The sequence below is a fragment of the Myotis lucifugus genome, unplaced genomic scaffold (assembly GCF_000147115.1).
Source record: "Myotis lucifugus unplaced genomic scaffold, Myoluc2.0 scaffold_46, whole genome shotgun sequence".
Lineage (NCBI taxonomy): Eukaryota > Metazoa > Chordata > Mammalia > Chiroptera > Vespertilionidae > Myotis > Myotis lucifugus.
In genome coordinates, this window is record NW_005871094.1 from 4,594,404 (window position 1) to 4,613,854 (window position 19,451).

Below are 19,451 nucleotides of genomic sequence, written 5' to 3' on the forward strand. Positions count from 1 at the left end.
GCCTTTGGTGCCCTAACATTTAGACTTAGACTGCTTTCCAGTGGTGAGTTTTCCAGGTGCCTGGGCTGAAATGAAAAGATGCCATTCCTCCTTGGAGGCCCTGAAATCCAGGACACCTCTAGTGTCACAAAGGAAATGGGAGAGGTTCTATGGGCCAAAGAAGGCAGCAACAATTGACAGTCATGGCCAGGCCAGAGAATCGAGGGGACCCTTCTGTATCTGCTGAGCCCTAGCAGATGACATATCCTTTGGATTCTCTGGTTTGGGGCAGTAGCCAACCCACTCAGGAGAGTCTGGAAAACAGGCTTATGAACTTGGGGAGCCATGGACTGCTCCCAAATGAAGGCAATGAATGACAGTCCAGATGCTGGGCTGTGTATAAGTTTATTACACACTCAAACATAGTTCCCGGGAGATGCATTAGAATGTTGGCATGGACACGGATCTTAGAGATCCTGTAGTCTAAACTTTCATTCCACAGCCCAACCAAGTGAATGAATTGTCCAAGGTCAGACATCTTGCGGGGGAATGGCAGACCCTTGAGGATAATCCTCTTTCCTCTCTTAGCACCACATTTGCACATATCCATATGGACACATATGTACAAACACGTGTGTGCACATATACAATAAATACCCTCATGAGCATGCACACATGTGTCCTAGGTTAGAAAATGGTACATTTATGCTGTGTGCTTGCTAAACTAGTTCTTTTGAGGTTAGAGGGGTTGGCTATTTTTTCTGTAGACGTTCGTTTGTAAAGAACTTGCTTAAACTGTCTTTTGGGGAGTAAAACCAGCTGCAGGGATCAGCCTGGCTGCCCATGGGCAGGAGTGTGCCCCACCCTTGCTCCCTGCCACAATATAAAAAGTCAAGTTCATCATGGATGTCTGCAGAGCTGCAGGTCCCAACACCGTGGTGGCCTTGGAGAGAACAGAGGGAAACAGCTTTGCAAGACAGGCTAATGCCAGGACTGGAGTAATGGAGCCAGATAACAGGCTTTTGATTTTTCTTTGGCTTTAATTAGCCCTTTCAAGTGAGAGGCAAGTTCAGGGCTGAGAGCAGAAAGGAGGAGGCCAGAAACTGCGCACAGGGCCGGGCTGTCTCCCCAGCCAGTCTGAAAGGTCACGCCGGCTTTTAACGCGCAGTATCAGTTTCTTTTGATTCGGCCGATCCTCAGGTTACTTTGCTCTGTAGCTCTCAGCTGCAATTCATTTGGCCTCAGCGGAGACCACACATGTTTCACGCGCCACCAGCCAGGCCAGGCTCCCCAGCGTCCCCCTGAGGAACCCTTGTCGGCACACTGTTGGCAAACACAGCCCTTCCTTCACCCATCCCCACAGCTGTTAGGTCCCTCCTCTTTTCCCTCCTGCCTGGAGGCAGGGTTAGATCAGGTGGACCCTGGAATTTCTTTGTCTCCCAGTCCAAGATTCCCTTGAGGCTTGCAAAATGGAGCCCATCTCAGATGGCCTCCTCCGGTGGCGGCTCAGCAGTAGAAGAATGGCCCCGGAGGTTGGCTTTTAGGACTTGTGTTTTGCAGGGTCGGGGTCTCCTATGGGCTTTATCATAGTCACAACTCAGAGCTTGCAAAGGGGGTGTGATTAGTGGTTCGTCCCCCCCCCTCTCCCGCCCCCTGTGCTCCTGTTGTTAGAGTTCCCTAAGCTAGAATGTGTACCCTGGGATGTCCTTCAGGCTTTTCTGATCCCTCCCATTTCCTGGGACCCACACTCCTTCCCCTGAAATCATGCCTCCAAAGCTCAGAGCAGAGAGCAGTGTAAGCCCCGGGGCCCCTCAACCCCTCACTAGGTCTCCACTGCCCTTTGATTATGTGCAGGGATGATGGGTGGAGCTGGGAGAGAATACCTGTGTGGCTTGGCCTGCCGTGCCATGGGGCGTTCTTGGAGCCCTGTGGTGGGCCACAGCCTGGGGACCAGGCGGGAGAGAAGCCTTGGACTGTGAGGCTGGAGCCTCGTTCTGCAGGTTCCCAGAGAGTTCCCTGTTTTTATTGCAGGTGAATCAGGAAGGCTGGCTGAGCCCACCTCAGAGTTAAGGGCGGGGCCTCCTCCTGGGACTGTCACTTTGAATGCCTGCTGCCAAAGCAAATCCCTGAGTGGGCGTTGGGTGTAGAGGCTGGGGAAGCAGTCCCGTGTTTCTTGGTCCTGTGGGGGACCTTTGGGGCGAGGAGCCCATACCTAGCCCGTAGCTTCTGTCATGTGCCTGGACCCCAAACAGGCCAGGGGTACAGCTCCCAGAGCTTTCTCGGGAGCTCTGACACCCCTGACCTGGAGTTGGCAGCCAGGCTGGGCCAAGGTAATTGCTTACCACATGGGCCACGTGGCTGGGCATCCCAATGTCCCCCAGGCATGGCTATCTGTTCCTCCTCAACCTTTTTCCAGCCTTCTGGGATAACCTCACGGAAAACCAGCCTCAGTCTCCAAATGGATGAATGAATGGGTGAGGGGATGAAGCATTTATTAGGCCTTTGGCCATGTACTCATACCTGGTGGATGCCAGGAATCATGAAATGATATTGGTCTCCAGGAGCCCAAGAGTCCAAGACTGAGATGCACCCACGCAGGTTGTCATGGTCTATGTGGTGGGAACAATGACTGTGGTCCTGGGAGTGAGTGATTGTCATGCAGATGAGGCTGGATGATGCAGAAACCAGCTTCTTAATCTTCCCCTCAAGACTTGCACTTAGAGTGACCTTCTAACTGGAAATGTAGGTCTTTGGGGGCAGAAACTCTTATCCAGAATCTTCGCGTCACACCTGCCAAGCCCCGTAAGTGGGAGCAGAGAATGGCAGCCTGATAATCCCACTGCAGGGGTGTGCATGGTGCTTGATGTTTACAAAGGGGTTCATCACCTCCTTCGTCCTCTCAGCAGTGCTCAGGATGGTAGAAAGGGCAGCCTTCCTCTCCAGGTGAGGAAATGGAGCAACAGAGAAGCCACGTCCTCCACTCACGGTCATGTAATTGGTAGACGAGAACCTGCTGTCCATCCTAATTCTCAGCCGGCTGCTTTCCCACCGGTGTTTCTCAGTGGTTTCCCACCGGTGGCACCCCGGGTGGGACAGTTCACTGCCTGGGCATCGCAGGACATTTGCAACCCTGGGCACTAGAGCATTAAGTGCCTATGGGGCTCCCCACACTGCAAGAACTAGAAAAGCCTCTCACCTTTCTACCTGTGGGAAGCCACTGTGAGACCGAGTGCCTATCTGACTTTGGAGGTTGCCTGCCAGCCCAGCCAGTCCCACCAGGTGCACAGAGGCACAGGGGCTGAGCTCTTTCTGCTGATCCCCGAGCTCCAGTTCATGCCCAACAGTGAGGAGTAGTGAAGGAGAAGAACCCCATGCATGGGTGCTGTCACTCCGACACATATTTATTATTTCTCAGGCACAGTGGCCCTGGGAGGGGACAAGGTCACCCCCCTGGACTCAGGCTGGCCCCCCGTCCCAGCCTGGTCGGTCACTCAGGTTCGTCTGGCGCCTGGGATCCTGAAACTCCACGAGAGTGAGCATCCGGAATGGGCAGGCGGTCATCCCAGGCTCCGGGTGCTGGTCTCTGCCAGTCTGCTTGGGGTGTTTTCTTTCCCTGTCAGCAGGAAGGGCAGCTCTGAGTAGATGGGTGTATCCTGTTGTTTATGGCTCTGAGCAAGGTTTCTCTTTCTGCTCAGCCACAGTCCTGTCACAGACCAGGAACTCCCCCTCCTGCTGCCCCAGTCCTTTCTATGTCTACTACATTGGCCGCATGTGTTGCTCCATTTCCTCACACACACACACACACACACACACACACACACACACACTGTGGCACACTAAACATGCATGCCCTATTTCATGCTCAGGTCCCTGTGAGAGCACACATCACCAAGCCACCAAGCTCCTTTCACATCAGCCCAAGCATTTACCCCTCACAGCCCACTGACCCCTGTACACCTGACTTGCAGTTTAGCATTTGGGGGCTACCTTATCACAGCCTGATGCTTTAGAGAATCAGACATTCTGTCTGTCTGGATACCAACTCAGTTTCTCATGGTGTCTGTCTTCCCTCTCCTTTCTGTCTGTCTGCTGTGTTTCACTGTCTCATTACACTCATACTCTGCGCACTCTCATCTCGTAGGCTCCCTCTAGCTCTCTCTGTCTGTGATTTAGTCTCCCTCGCACCTCCACATCACACGCAGCAGCTAATACAGGAGATCTCTCTCCCACTTGCACACATGCACGTGCAAACACCCCACACAGTGTGCGATCTCTCCCCAAATTGGCAGTTGAGCCTCAGCAACAGTCCAGAATTGCATTTCTGGACCTTTCCTTCAATTCCAGCCATCCTCACAGGGTGGCGTCTTGGCCTGGATCCTGGTCTGAGAGGTTGGACCTTGGGTCTGAGCCAGTCCCAGCCCCTGAGATGTCACTAGGCTGGGAGCAGCTTCCCCTTTGCTTTGAATTACACATGTCATTGTCAAGAAGGAGGTGATACAATAATATCCCCTTTAATAAAGTGTGCCGGGACTCCTATGGAAAGAGAAATACATAGACATTCATAAATGACGATAGACACCGAGCACCTTCTATCTGCAGGACACTTAAACAGCTTCGTAGCACCATCTGTATATTCTCCTTTGGTTATAATAAGCACAGCATGGGATAGAAAGGGACTTAATAATATTGTTGTGATTTCATACTTACATCTTTTCTCCACTGGTATCTGATTTAGAGATATTTGTGCTGTGCCTCACCCAGATGTTATGCTCAGTATCTCAGGCCTGGAATGTGACCGTTTGCCTCCCTGCCCATCGGGCACACGTGGTGGATGCCAAGCGGAGGCATTTGAAGGAGAAGACACATTTCAGGCCAGACTCTCCCTGCTGTTGCCTTTAGCATCCCTTCGTTTTTGCAAGACAGAAGGGAATGACCAGACATGGGCACAGGGCACTTGCTACTTTTCATTAACAAAGTTAGTGGAGAGGGAAGAAAGACAATGAAGGGAGTTATCCCTTCAGACGCTCAATTTACATTTTCCCCCTAATGGATGGACCCTACATGCTGTCCACGCATAAGAAATGGGATCAGAAATGGGATCAGCGGGAGAGAAGAACGGCCACATCTTTCCCTGGTCTGGGTGTCATTACTGCGTCTCTGTCAGTGTTCCAAAATATAATGGGATTTGTTCGGCTGATTTATCCCACATGCAGGCAGCATTATCCAGACTCACACACGGGCCTGAGGAGCAAGAGGGGAAGACGCTCAGCGACGAGAGTGGGGCTAATAAAATTTATTCGCACTAACAAGGGAATGACCTACCCCATAATTCAGCCTGGCGAGCGGGCCAGTGCTTCCCAGCGCCCGCCAGAAAACACACAAACTCAATCATCGTGGCATGCCCCACTCCAATTACAGTCCTAGTGGCGGCCGAGGTTGTCTGCTGGAGACTGGGAGGGGAGTGGGAACGTGGGACTGATGGGCCGTGTGGGATTTCTTTGCCCTTGACAGATGGCCAGTGGGGACCGTTGAAGCTCAGGTACCAAAGGAGAAGGGCAGCACCCAAGTGGGTTTTTCTTGGTGCTCTTCCCAGTGCCTTCCCTGGTAGTGCCCATGGTCCAGGCTTGGCCGCTGGACTAGTTCCAGCGTGGTGGCCATCTGCAGAACTGGGCTAGTGGAGTTGGGTCCCGATGCTCTTGCTTGGCCAGCCTACTGCACTGGTCATGGTGTCTTGGCCCGTCAGAGTGGGGAATATGGAGCTCTCAGCAGCTGAGCTGATGAGGACGAGAAGGTCATGGGATCAACCCTGGGATCCTGAGTTGGAGCTGCTTTGTGACTGCTCTGCTCAGCAGCTCCTGGGGCGGGGAATTGGGTGGGGAATTGCCTCAGCTCACTGTTGGTCACAGACAGGCCTGCAGAGAGTGCGCTTGGTGAATGCCCCTCCCCTGGGTAAACAGCTCAACTTATGGCATTCGTTTCCTGTTAGAAGGATCGGTTGTTATTGTGATGAGTGAAAGGCCACTTAGGTATCTGTTGGGATTGGGCCACAAACAGTTTCAAAACACATAGAATTACCAAAATGAGTATGCAAATAGGGTTGCTTTTAGCAAATCACTTCCATGGTTCAATGGGTAGTTAAATGCATTTCTTCAATGGCTGTTTGCCTCAGAATCCACACACACACACACACACACACACACACACACACACACACACACGAAGCTCTTAAAGCACCATGACCTTCTGTATGTAGGTATCGGCCATATTTGTGATGCTTAGAAATCAGGCACGTGCTCTTGGGAACGTTGGTGTAATTTGTTGGGTTGTTTTCCGTCCCTGAGACACTTTTCATGAAGCCCCTCCAGAAGTGTGTGTCTAGGCTATGGAGGCTGTAGTTGCTGGCTTCCCCTCTCTTTCTCTGTACACATTTATTTACCTACAATCTCATTGAAAAAGACACAATATAGAATCCTCCTGAGATAATGTGTTAGTAACAAAGTGGGGGAGGCCTCATTCCTGTGTTCCACGTTCATGGCTGTGCTCACAGCCCGGTGCAGGGCCAACCGGCACCTGTCACAGGACCGCCCCGGCTCTCAGGAGAGTTCAACCTGTGGGATCAGCGTGGGTCATGGGCAGACCTTTGGGGAGGATGGGGGCTCATAAAAGGGAAAGGGAGGTTTATGCAGAGCGGTAAAGCCATTAGGGGACCATATAGTTTGATTTTATTTCTTTCTTTGCTACAGAACTAGCACTCATGCACATGGGACTGTTTTATGAAGTAAGAGGCTTTCTGATGAGAGCCTCCTCCCCAAGAGGTTGCTGCCTCTCTGAGGCCTCTCCCTGCTGACCTCTTCCCCTGGAGGGTCATCTGTGGGCATCAGGCCTCCTGCATTCATGAGCACCTAGGGCCTAGCGGTCATGTTTGAGATATGGCCCCAATAAGTGGGTGATCACTATCTCCCTGTTCTGCAGAGCTTACAACTGGAGTCTGTGTAGAGACATGAGCTACCACCGCTGATCTGATCCGTATCTCGGTTTAGAGAGAAATCCCACTGATTTCCCATTTCCAGCGGAGGTCTGCGATGGTCAGCTCCTGTGTGTGTGAAGTGTAATTAATTAATGGGAAGAAATTGAGGGCTGCTGAGCATGAAGAATCTAAAGACCTTCTCTTGTCCAGGTCAGCAGGTGCCTCGTAGGTGCCTTGTGGGCTTCCCTCCTCTTTTTTCTCCTAACTTGTATTACTTTCCAAAGCTTCATCTCTCACTTTCCCTTGGGACAGATGGGCCCAGGAAGGGAGGGAGGAAGGCCAGCTCTCACGATTGCCCCCGAGGGCCTCCTCACAGGGGAGAGTTAGTTCCTTCCAGAGGTCACGGTCAAGCACTCCCCCTGGACGGCAGGGGAAGAAGTGGAGGCCTGACTCTTCTGTGCAGTCTCTGGTCCTGAGAATGGGTTTCCCTGATGCTGGAATAGGTTTCTTTGGGGCCACCCTCTTGCAACCCCAGTGGAATCCCCTTCATAAGATCAGTTTTTCCTTCTGGACTGGAAATTTGGGGTTCTGGTACCTATTTTCTCACAACGTGATAGCTCCCGGGCAGGTGAGGGGGACATCATTTCACTCTCTAGGCCTCAATTTCCTCTTCTGTAAATGGACTGTTGGGTTAAGATCCTGAGTCATTTTCCTTCTGGGAAATAACACAATGTGTGAGAGAGTGGCCATGTACTATACCGGGCAGAGAGCTCAGAAGTGTGCCCACAGAGCCCTGCTGCTCCCCAGGCTGGGGGGGGCGGGGCGGTGCGGGGGGGCGGACATGCCCTCTGTACGCCCAGCACCAAGTCTGTTACTGATGTGTGTCTGATCTTGGCCCAGGTCTGTCTCCCAGACTAGGAAAAAGGAGAAACTAAAATATTTCATCTCTGTATTTTTGGGTCCTCACCTACTGCTTGGTGCTTAGTAGGTCTGTCCTAATTGTTTTCAAACAAATTAATGAGAGAGGAACAGTAAATAGTGTTGACTTCATTTAGTGCCTCAGTTACCCCTAATAGAAACAGGAGTTCCAATAGCATAATAGACCAAAAGTTTGATGGACAAGGCCTAACTGAAGGCCCCACAGTGGGTGAGCTTGGGACAATCTCTGAGGCCTTCTTCCCCTGTCTAATGGTCTGGCCTTCCAGCTTTGGGGGTGGCTATGGGGTGCTCAGGACTCCTGTGCATGGGACTGGATGCTACTTTTGCCTTCAGGGAGGGCAGGAGTGCTGGCTTGCTCCCCGATGGAAGGACTCCTCTCTGCTGGACCAGGAGCTGCCCATGAGCAATGGGAGGACCAGGTCCAACATTGAATTTTCTGTTCTGGGCTCAGAGACTGCTGCTGCTGGCCCAGAGCAGCCGGTAGCTGCCTCTTGGTTGGAGGAGTCAGCTGCGTGGTCTATACCCGCTGGCTCACCCGGTTGGTCTCCTGTGGATTAGTTTGGGATATTTGTAAATAGTGATGCCTGGGGTATGAGGGGCAGCCTGTGGATGTGGAAGAGACTGTGTCCCAGAACTGAGCTAATTGGTCCACAGGGGGCTGGACCTGGTGACCCCTAACTCATTAGCACTGCGTTTGGACCACTGAGCTCTGGCCTACTTCTGACCTTTCCGTAATAAGGACTCACTGTGGGTTTCTGCAAAGGTGGGACAACCAAGGTTGGGCTAAAACAGCTCCACTTGGCAGGGGAGGGGCCATCAGGAACCAGCCCAGAGGCCATGCTAGCTGGGGTGAGGCGTGATTTCAGGGTCAGGTCTGCATGCCTCCTCATCACCTTTGGCCTTCAGGATGCAGTGGCATGGTGTCAGGTGATGGTGGTTTTTATGTGTGAGTTGCGGGGGGGGGGCATAGGGTTAGGAGATGATTCAGAGGGCTCCAGAGGAGATGCCCCTGTGGCCCCCCAGGTCTGCCCCCTTCTTCCGCCCTTCCCCAAGAGTCTTTGCGGAGACCACCGGACACTTCTGGGGTTCTCAGGTGGCTGCTTTGTAGCTCCGTCCTGGAGCATGGGCAACTACCGGAGAAAGGATACTGACAGCATTTAAAATCCCCTTTCCGTGGAGATGATAGAGCTTTTCAGAGTGCCAGTCTCTGCAGAGTGGGAGCAATTTCCCTGTAATTGGTAAAGTAACCGTAACTGCTCTGTCATTTGTATGTGGCGACACGTAATTGCACAGTAACCTTTGCCGCTGTGTGCAAGGAAAGCACGGTGAGCTGTTAGATTGTAATTTGGAGTGTCAGTTCTGGCTCCCCATGCCACCTCCACCCCTACCCCTCAAGGAGGCCCTGGGGGAAGCTGCCATGGGCCTCTCCACATCCTGGTCCAGTGGGTCCTACTCCAGAGTGGGAATGCTTGTCACCTGTCATTCTCTTCTTGGCATGGGCTTCATGACCTCAGCTAGGAAGAGACCTCCGTGGTGAACCAGACCAGTGCTTCTCCAATGTTAGCGTGCAGCAGAATCACTTGGGAGGGTGTTAGGATGCAGATCTCTGAGCCCACCCAAGCGTTTCTGATCCAGTAGGTCTGAGTGGGGCCCAAGAATTTTCATTTCTAATGAATAGTGCTAAATCTTCTGGATCTTAGACCATTCCTCTGCTCTTCCCTTCAACCTCATTGATCTGATAGATCTTTAGGAAGTTCCACCTTTGCAATTACATCTTGATAACATTAGCTCCTTTCATCTTGATAACACCTCTCTGAGGTAGATGTGATGAATTTCCCCAGACACCAACTCGCCAAGGTTGTTTGAATTGTCTATGACAAACAGTAGTAAATGTGAACGTTCCCATAGCCCTTGCCAGACATTGTCCTACATGTACTAAACCATTTACTCCTCACAGCAGTATATACTGGTATTACTTTCCCATTCTACCCATGAGAAACTGAGGCACAGAGAGCTTAAATAAGTTGCCCAAGGTCACACAGCATTAAGTGGTAGAACCGGGATTCAAACCTAAGCATTTTGGTTCTAATTCCAAAGTGTTAGCCATTGTGAAAGTCAGGCTTTTATTTAGTCATCTATCCATCCATGTATCCATCCATTCATTTAACACATATGTTTTAACCTACTATGAACTTGCAACTAAGCTAAGGGTACAAAGATACATAAAACATGGTACCGTCCTTGTGCACATGGACCCTGAAATCCAGTGGGTCACCAGTCCTAATTTACGACTCATGTATCCCATGAGGATATTTGTGGAAAGCAGATTTGGTATCCTCCTGATTGGGGTAGAGGGACCCTGGAGGGTGTGGCCCTAAGACTTCAATATCTCTTCACAGGGTTGCCCAAGTAGGTACCACATATATTCCCATGAAACAGACCCTATTTCTTTCCTTTGTAAGAATGAAGTTGCTCTCTAATAAACAGTCATTATAACAGTGGCCACAGCTCACTCATGGGTATTTGTGGTGTGGTGGGAGGAACGGGTGCGATGTGGGCCTGCAGGCGAGGCTGGGCTCCTGATTATAGCCGAGGTGAGTCCCTACCTGGCTTCTCTAGCCGCTGCTCTAATCTTGCTGTTAATGGGGCCCAGGGGAGGACTCAGCCAGGGCTGGAGCAGACACTATCCTCCCTGCTTGCCCAGGGTGCTCAGGAATCCATGCCAGCCCTCACCTGTGGAAGCTTTCCCCAATTAGCCTTCCCTTCTAGGGCCCACATGTCCTGGCCTCTGCTCCCTATACCTTGGCCTCCTTGAGTCTGTGGGCCCATGGGACCCTCTGCCTTCTCCTCCCAGTGCTGTCATTTTCCTGCAGCTGTAGCTCAGACCTGGCGGGTTGTGTCCATGGAGAGCCGTGCTCCAGTCAGGAGGCACACGAGGACCATTTCCAGCTGCCATGAGACCCCTGTTCCAAGCAGGATTTCCATTGAAAAAATTGATGTGAAATACCAGCTTGCATTGATGGCATGCTTTCCTGTTTATCAGGTGCCTTCACACCTGTTATCTCACCGAGACCTCACAACAGTCCTGTCTTGCAATTTTATAGGCAAGGAAAATGAGAATCAGAGAACAGGAGAGGCCGATGCCAAGCTGGCTAGTTGAGAAGCTGCTGAGCTGCTATGGAACCCGAGACCTATGTGCTTTCCACTACTTCAGTTCTAAAACTCCCTCCCCACTGCCACAGCTTTGAGGAAACAGTAAGATCACCTCATACCACAGCTGAGGGACCTCAGCAGCCACGCAGATCTGGGCTGCGCCTGTCAAAGGCCCCAATCACCTTTTTATTGCCTGGCATAGGGGAGCCTGGGGAGAAAGCCACCATTGTCCCTGGAATGCAATCCCCATGTTAGGAACCCCAGCTGCAGTCTTTAGAACTTGGTGATGACACCGGGAGGTAGGCAGTTGGGAGGAGATGACTGTCTGCTGTAGGTGAGGAGACTGAGACCTGGCTCCTGGCGGGCCTCGAAGGGAGGTGTTAGGAAGTGAAGACGGCAGAGCCCAGGCTGCTAGGCTGACTGGCTGAGCTGTCCTCACTTCCTTCTGATGAAAACATCCCTCTCCCAGCCCCTTGCCGTGCCTGGTGCCACCGCAGCAGGAGCTCACAGGTCCCTGACTTCCTGCCTCTGAGCAGCCAATGATTCAATAATGCAGGTGCTCAAATGCATACTGTCTCCTTGTAGGTGGTTGTTTATTTATTTGATTGTGTCCTGCCCAGCCAGGGGGAAGAATGGTTTTCAGTAACCAACCATTCAGAAATGCAATCCTGGGCCAATGAGGTACATGTTTGTGCCAGGGGTGGTGGGAGACTGGGAAACATGGGCTGCTTTGCTCCCTGACTCGGTTTCCCCCTGTGCAGGGCAACTAGTCATCCAGCTTCATCTATTTAGAAGATGGGTCATGATGGGCAAGGCACATTTGCTGATGCCAGAGGTCCCTGCCGCCCAGTTTAGGGTTGAGAAAGTTGGGGATGAGTCTTCTTCAAGAACAGGAGCACACAAGGCCATGAGGGTTCCTAGTACGCCCTCGGCCTTCAATGCACAGAGCCTGCCGGGCCAGCCCCGGCTCACCCTCCCTGGTCTGACTGCCACCCCCACCCCCACCACGATAAGAAGAAGGGGAGATGGCAGAGAGAGGATTGAGATGCAGCACGTTGTCTTCCCCAAGCTGGACAATGCCTGTCCCCCTTCTTCTGCGAGGGAGCCTAGGGCCCCGCAGCCCTGAACAGCTCAGAGTTGGCCATGGTCACACAGCTCCTGGCAAGAGCCTGCCCGCCAGTTCTCCAGATGCCTCTCCTTTGGCTGGACTGAGGCCTTTAAAAAAGTGACACCTTGTATTTTATTTTATTCCTTTTTCTGAAAAGTCCAAAAACGTTTACAGGCATGAGCTCTATAGGCTTTATGGAAGCCCATCAAAAAGCAGGGGTTGTTTCTTCTATCTTTATAGAGCGGAAAATAAAAGAACAGAATATGGAAAAACTCTTCTAAGACCACACAGTTCTCCCAAGAAAGGGGAAAATCCAGCGTAGGCTCCTAGCGCCCAGGGAGTCTATGCCAAACCGAAGCTGGTTGGTGGGGTGCAGGGGCCTCCTCACCAGCCGTAGTCAGTCCTCACACTCTCCAGTAAGTCCGATCCCAGCTGGGACCCTGCTTGCGTGGGGACCTGGAGGCCTGGAATAAAACAGGGAGAATGCAGCTGAAACACTGGGAAGGAAACCAGCCCGAAGCCTTTTCTGTTGGTTCCCTGAGTCCTGAAATTGCCCTGGAGTCAGGAGCAAGAGTTGGGTCAGTGTGTGCCATGGGATATCCAGGGAATATTCTCTTTAAGGAATGCTAATAGGGGTTCCGGTCTAACATGGTTTAGGGAATAAAATGTTCGGGAAAGGATTAGAGAATATTAAACATATTTCTTCTTAAAAATACTTCATACCTTTCCTGTAACTAATCATTGTGAATGCCTGACGTGGTGTTAAAATGTACTGTTTCTCAAAATTATGTGCCCAAGGAACCCTTTTGTGATAGAACATCTTGGGGGTTTGGGTTCCACTGAAGATACTTTGGGAAATGCTGGTGTAGGGATGACAAGGCCAGGGCTCTGAAAGAAACAGGGAGACTGAGATTGGTCAGCGTGAGGCTCTACAGTGGCTTGTTGAGTTCACTCACAAACCTTCCATTCCTCCCACTTCCCCTTTCCTGAACCTACGGTCTGTACATGTCTTTGTCATAGCCTTGCCATTCATGTATTGATGTTCCTAATTCTCCATTCTACACTTGTGAGTTCTCATCTGTGGGGACTCTTTAACAGCAGGTGTGTAGAAGTTGAGACCACATCCTCCTGATGCCCGAACCAGCTGTCTGGAGCCCATGCTCATGGGTGCTGGCCCAGTGCTTTCTGATGTGATGGTGGCAAAAGGCAACCTAAGCTACTGAGATGGCGCCTGGAGTGATTGCAGGTGGGGTGGAGAGACCATGGGAGTGTGGTGAAAAAAGACTCTAAGAATTTGTGTGTGGGTTTTTTTCTTTTGTTTTGTTTTTGCCATGGTCCTGAACCCTCCTTAGATAACTGTTGACACATCATCTAGTTTCTCTGGACTGAGTGTTTCATGTAAAAATTAGGGATTTATACCATATCTAAGGATTCTTCTAGCTCTATAGTTCCCTGACTCAATATCTCTGCAAATTGCCCCAATGTTCCTCCCTAATTTTTCTCCTTTTTAATTTTCAGCTCTTAACTATTTATTGTTTTTTATTTTTTCTCAGCTCTTAACTATTGATGATAACTTCTGTGGCCTGGATATGAATGCACCCCTGGGCGTGTCCGAGATGGTCCGTGGCATCCCTGTCTTCACGGAGGACAGGGACCGCATGACTTCTGTCATTGCATATGTCTACAAGAACCACTCCCTGGCCTTCGTGGGCACCAAAAGTGGCAAGCTGAAAAAGGTAGGAACAAGGTGCACTCATTTCAGTTATTGTGAAGACAGTCTGTCCCCGCTGGGGCAGATGTGTTATCTCATGCTCTTTCGCCACCTTGGGCCTGGTGGGTGAGCGGTGCAGGTTGGAGTTAGGAGATATGTTGCTGTTGAGGTTATGAGTGATCATCACGTCTCTTCTCTGCCTTTGTACTACAATTGTTGTGGGAATCAGTCACACTGGGGGAGTATGCATTCACCTCTTCCCATCCAGCCTCACTAGGCCATCCTAACTGGTGTGTGTGCTCTCTTCAACTTGGGTTTGTGCTTAAGACAAGAGCATAATAGGCCTGGTTGGTTGGGAAGGTGCACAGAGGTAAGGGAGATGCCTGCTCCTCTTGCTTCAGCCCTTCTGGCTTATACATCCACTGGAATCCATTCAGGGAAATGGAGGAAAGTGCAGGACCTATTGCAATTGCTATTGGGGCTAAGAGCCAAATTGTGGGGCAAGGAAATGTAGGATGTTGTGGTGTACCTTGCAATTGCTTAAGGTGGAGTAGAATGGTGTGATCTGGGGACACGAGCTTTCCTCCTCATTCTTCAGAGACCTGCTGGCTTCAGGAGCACCTGCTGAGGCTGGCCCATCAGCAGTGCTGGGGCATCTGCCCATCCAGGACTAGTCCCTCATCCAGCTCTGCTCAGGCTTCTTACCTCAGTGAGTTGGAGCTGGCTCCCTAGGGTGCCCTCCTTGCTTGGACTAAAAGGCTTTCTAAGACTGTAGGCAGGAGGTCCTGTTTTGTGTTGGCTGATAATCAGACTTCAGTCTTGTCCCAGGGAAATATTGGTGATGCCATGTGGAACTCCTGCTGGTCTTATTTTGATTTCCATTGGAATGTGCTGGACATTGTGTGATTCAGACAGATAAAGCCAGCACTAGCTGATCTGAGGGAGCCTTGATCCCTACCTTCTTGTTCCTGTATTTCCAGGCATTTGCTCAAGATGGTCAAGGGGAGACGTTCCCTGCACATCTAGAAGGCTGTGCTCACTCTTCCATCCTACTGTGTCGCAGCCCTTTTCAGCAATTATTTCTTTCTTTAAATGGTACAGCCCTGTGGAACAGGCAGTGGGTCTGGGCTGTGAGAGTGCGGAGGTGAGAGGCGGGGAGCAGGGTGTGTGTGAGCTGGGGGATGAGTGTACAGTAGTTAGTGGGTCATATCTGGAAGGGAAAACAGTGTTGGTGAAACGCTATGTGCGCTGCAAGGAGGACGCAGGCAAAGCACCACGCATCTCACATTGCCTCTCAAGACCTAACACATACCAAGTGTCAAATTAACAGATAATTTAACCATCGTCTATATAGTTTTAAGAATTATATTTTGTCATTCCCTGCCTTTCTGTGAAGAGTTTATTAAACACAAATGAATGTTGTCTTGCTGCATTGGCCTTTTGGTTGTTGATTACTCATGTATTGAGCTGAATGCCATGGACGCCCAGAGACGATGCTGCAAGGCGTAGGTGTGTTGTCACTGCACAACTCCTGTGTCCGTTGCAGCCTTCTGGGTTTTCCCTCTACTCTGCGCTGTCACTCGTCACTTCCGCCCGCTGTCAGGAGTCCTGGTCGACTCCAGTGCCTTTCCTCCTCCTCCACCTGCGGCTTCCAGCTTTCAGTGGTCTAGGAAGGCAGATCCCCAAACTTCCTGGAATTGTGTCTACTCAGCCTTTGAATAAACCAAGAAGGTGCATGCACGACCTTCAGACTACTGGACTTTGAGGACATTTCCCTTGGCTGCTCCCACGACTGCATTCTGCACCATGACTTAATGAGTTCGGTTTGCTGGAAAAGTGAATTTACAGTTTAAACGGTGAATTCATACATTTGGCCTGCTTTGCCTCTCAATGGCTGAATAAGCGGTATTGAGAATAAAGAAGCAAGGCAATTAGGGGTGCTGTAGCTCTTTTCTCTACTGAGCCCAATCACAGTGTAATGGAGAAGTAACTTACTCTAAGACACTCAAAGATTCCCATACCCCAAATTTCCTACCAGGTGCCAGAGGATCACTGACTTGCTGGCAAGATCAAGCAGACCCTGTAGAAGGATTATTTTTGCTATTGTCTGAGCAGCTTGGAATATAGTGTCAGTGAAATAAACATTGAGAGTTCAGTGCACATAACAGAACAGGCAGTTCTATTCCCTTGGGGTTGGGGGGGGGGCATGATTCCTGGCCATGGCTGCATCATAAACCCAGCACAGCCAGCTTGCAGGTGTGTCATGTAGATCAGAGGGGGGGGGGGGCTGGGGCTGATGGGGGCTGGCTCTCTCTCGTGGGAGCCTGTATCCTGGTGGGGGTGTCAGTGTGGAGCACATCTTCATGACCATGGAATGAGGACACCCCCTGAACCTGGGGGAGCAAAGTGCACAGAGACCACCCTCAGGGGGCAGGCTGTGGGAGAGCCTGGCCTTGATGTGTCCCCAGATGTCAGCCAGACCAGCAATGACAGGCAACACCTGACCAGCAGGCTTTATAAACTGTGGGCTGGCATTTCCCATTTTTTATTTGGGGAGGGGTTTGTGTAAGAACAGTTCCGTTTCAGCCACCTGGGATATTGCATTTAATTTCCAGAGCAGTGGTGGGACTGGTGAAGCATAAACATTTGAGAGGTAAGAGCAGAGGTTCATGGGGGGCAGGTGGGGGGTGATGAGCCAGCAGCCCTCCGGGGGAGGCCTGGCCATCAGAACAGCCAGCCTTTCTGCTCCAAGGGCTCAGAGGGGCAGCCACTCTAACAGTTTTGCTGGAGCCCAGCTCCTGCTGCTGCCGACTCAGCAGCCCGCCCACGGGGACAAGGCTGAGTTGGGAAAGGAAGGCTGGCCCGCCGAGTCTGTTGTTTGAAATAATAAAAAGCAAAACTGGCCAGTTTATTTATTTTTCCTAAACAATAGAATTTCTCACCACCCTTGCTCGCTGCGCACCACTCCCCTTTCCTCATAATCGCTCTGCCTTGCTTTTCCCAGAGGTTATCAGGACCGCAGTCACCTCTGGGCAGAGGCCCAGCCACGGAAAGCTCCGGGGCTGCAGGATTCTGCGGGAAGGTTTGTGAGCTGCCCAAAGTGAGAAGAATGGAAATCATACTGTAGCTGTGATTACAGAGCTGGCTTCTCTGAGCCCCGTAATAATCTCCTGTGTGTACAAGGGCCTTGCAGAGTTCTTTGCAATATGACAAGGGACTCAAGGTAGGGAGGGTGGGCGAAGGGCGCTTGGGGTTTGCTGAGAGGTAGGGAGTTTGCTGTGGGTTTCCGGGGTCCAGGAGCTAGACTGTAGCTAGCCATGGGCTGTCCTCAAAATTACTGACTGTCTGTGTTGTTTGAAAGCTGTGGGTCCCCAGCACTTGCAACCTTGCCTCCAATGACCATAATTTCACTCCTTTAGTGCACACATCACATAAGGCAGGGGGAAAGGAGGTGAGGAGAGTGCCAATTTGGATGTCTTTTATGTTTTCTGATGTGTGTGTGTTGCGGCTAGTATTGGCAGCCTTTCCCATGGTGTGTGTTAAAGGCATGTGCTGTTAAGAAACATGGCATATGAATGCTACAGTCATCAGGAGGTGCCCAGGAACTTGGAAATAACCAACAGACTGTTAAAATGCCAGTGACAGGTAAAAATCTTAAGGCAAACACCATCCCAATGTGCTTTAGGTTGTCTGGATAAATCTGGAAACCTTGGACCCAAGTTGGGGTGGGTAGGTCAGTGTCGCCTCTGAAGGACAAGATCTCTTTGCTTAAGTATCTCGGCCGGAACCCACTCCTTCCTTTTTCTCTGCTTTTTGCTTTCCTACCACTAAGTGATCATATTTTATGGCTGCTGTTTGGCAGTAAATTACTGCCTGACATTAGTGGGAGAGACTAATGTTCATGGTGAACCAAAGCATCATAAACTTCCACTTGAGGTGTGATTGCTCCTTTCATTTTGTGACTGCATCTTCCCGGGGTGTTTTGCAAGGTAAACTGTTCACAGCCAAGGGGCTGAGCACACTGTGGATGTTGGTTAAGCGGAAGTTGGGCTGGCCCTGCTATCGGCTTCTGGTAGGATATGTACGTGTGTGTGTGTGTGTGTGTGTGTGTGTGTGCAAACCATAGCATACCAGCCTCTCTTGGTAGAAATTGGGTGTGTGTCAGCATGGAGAGTCCAGAGGAGAGGATAACTAAAAAAAAGCCATTCCTATTGGGAATTGTCTTACAGATTAGTTTAATCGTCCTAATTTATTTTTTCTTGAGGTTGTTTTGAAATTGACTTGCCTGTGTTCCATAGGCCCTAAGCACAGAAGTGGAGTGGGGGAGGGGAGACCCACCTGGGCCTGTGTCACTCTGACCATATGTTCTCAGGAATGGAGTGTGTGTGTGTGTGTGTGTGTGTGTGTGTGTGTGTCACAGAGCAATGTTAGATCTGAGATGGGCAACCCCTGCTTTGCAACTTCCTTAATGTATCTGAAACTTTTCCTGAATATTCACCTGGAAGTGTGAATGAATTTTAACTAAGAAGAAATTCCTGCCACAGAAAGTGTTCCACATGGCTGGAGGGTCACACAGCCACATGGAGACACTGCTGGACTCCAGCTGCCGGGGAGCCTGGGATTAGAGCAGAGGCCAGTGTGCTTGGTGCAGGCTTTGGTCAGTTAGCTCTGTTGCTGTGAGTTCCTCCAACCGGAATGCCAGCCGGTCTGGGTGTGGTTCGACACCAAGAAGAAAACAACAGAATATGGGCGACTCACTGTTGGACAGTTTTCACTGTGGGAAAAGACCACATTAGCACTTTTGTTTAGTCATTTTTGCCATGTCGTTTTTGCATTTCCCACCCCTGGTTTTGCAAGTATTAAGCCTGTGTGGACCTTAACCTGTGGATTAAGTGAGGGGGAGGCTGAGGTTGAGGTGCTGGGGACAGAGGGCACCATAGATGTTCCAGGGGTGCTGTCCTTCTTCCTCTGATCTCACATCTCAGCAGGGACAGCAATGGCTGTTCTGTCATCATTCCTGCAAGCCTGGAGAGCCCAGGACTGGCCTGCAGAGCAGCCCGATGTCGACCTGCCCACTTCTCATGGTCCTCCTCCGCCTTCTTTTGGTTTCCTCTGCTGGGTTTTAAGCCTTTTTGTGCACGATTACCTGTGGGTAGATGTGGAGAACAGCTAAGCTGGTGCATGTCCTCTTGGGCAGATCTTACATTCTTGGACAATATTAAGCTCTCACTCAGCCATCCATTTTATGTCAGTGTATCCCCATTGGCACTATTTTTACTACGATGCTGTTGGGTTACCCACTGTCCCTGCCTGTCTCTTGGGGGGACAAATGGTCACTCCGAGCTGACCTGGGCAGGCATGGGAGGCGTCCCTCTCAATGCTGCTGGAAGTGTCGCTGGAGCACAGACTAATTCTCCTCCTGGGCCCTCTTGAAACACACTTTGCGATCCCCAGAAAACATTACTTCAGTCTATTTTCTAAATTATCACTGCGAGCGCACATGATTTAAGGAGATTGTTTTAAATGAGCTTTGTCAAGTCAAGATTTACTGATATATGTCAGCCACTTTTTTGAATCATGTGTATATCTGTATA

General features: G+C 50.7%; 1 protein-coding gene across 1 annotated transcript in view; it reads left to right on the forward strand.

Annotated features, from left to right (window-relative positions):
* PLXNA4 (plexin A4) overlaps positions 1 to 19,451 on the forward strand; it is a 346,359-nt gene that overhangs the window by 2,536 nt on the left and 324,372 nt on the right. Inside the window, exon 2 of the mRNA XM_023753514.1 lies at positions 13,700 to 13,882. Within this exon, the coding sequence (XP_023609282.1) occupies positions 13,700 to 13,882 (183 nt within the window). The remainder of the gene's footprint in view (positions 1 to 13,699; positions 13,883 to 19,451) is intronic.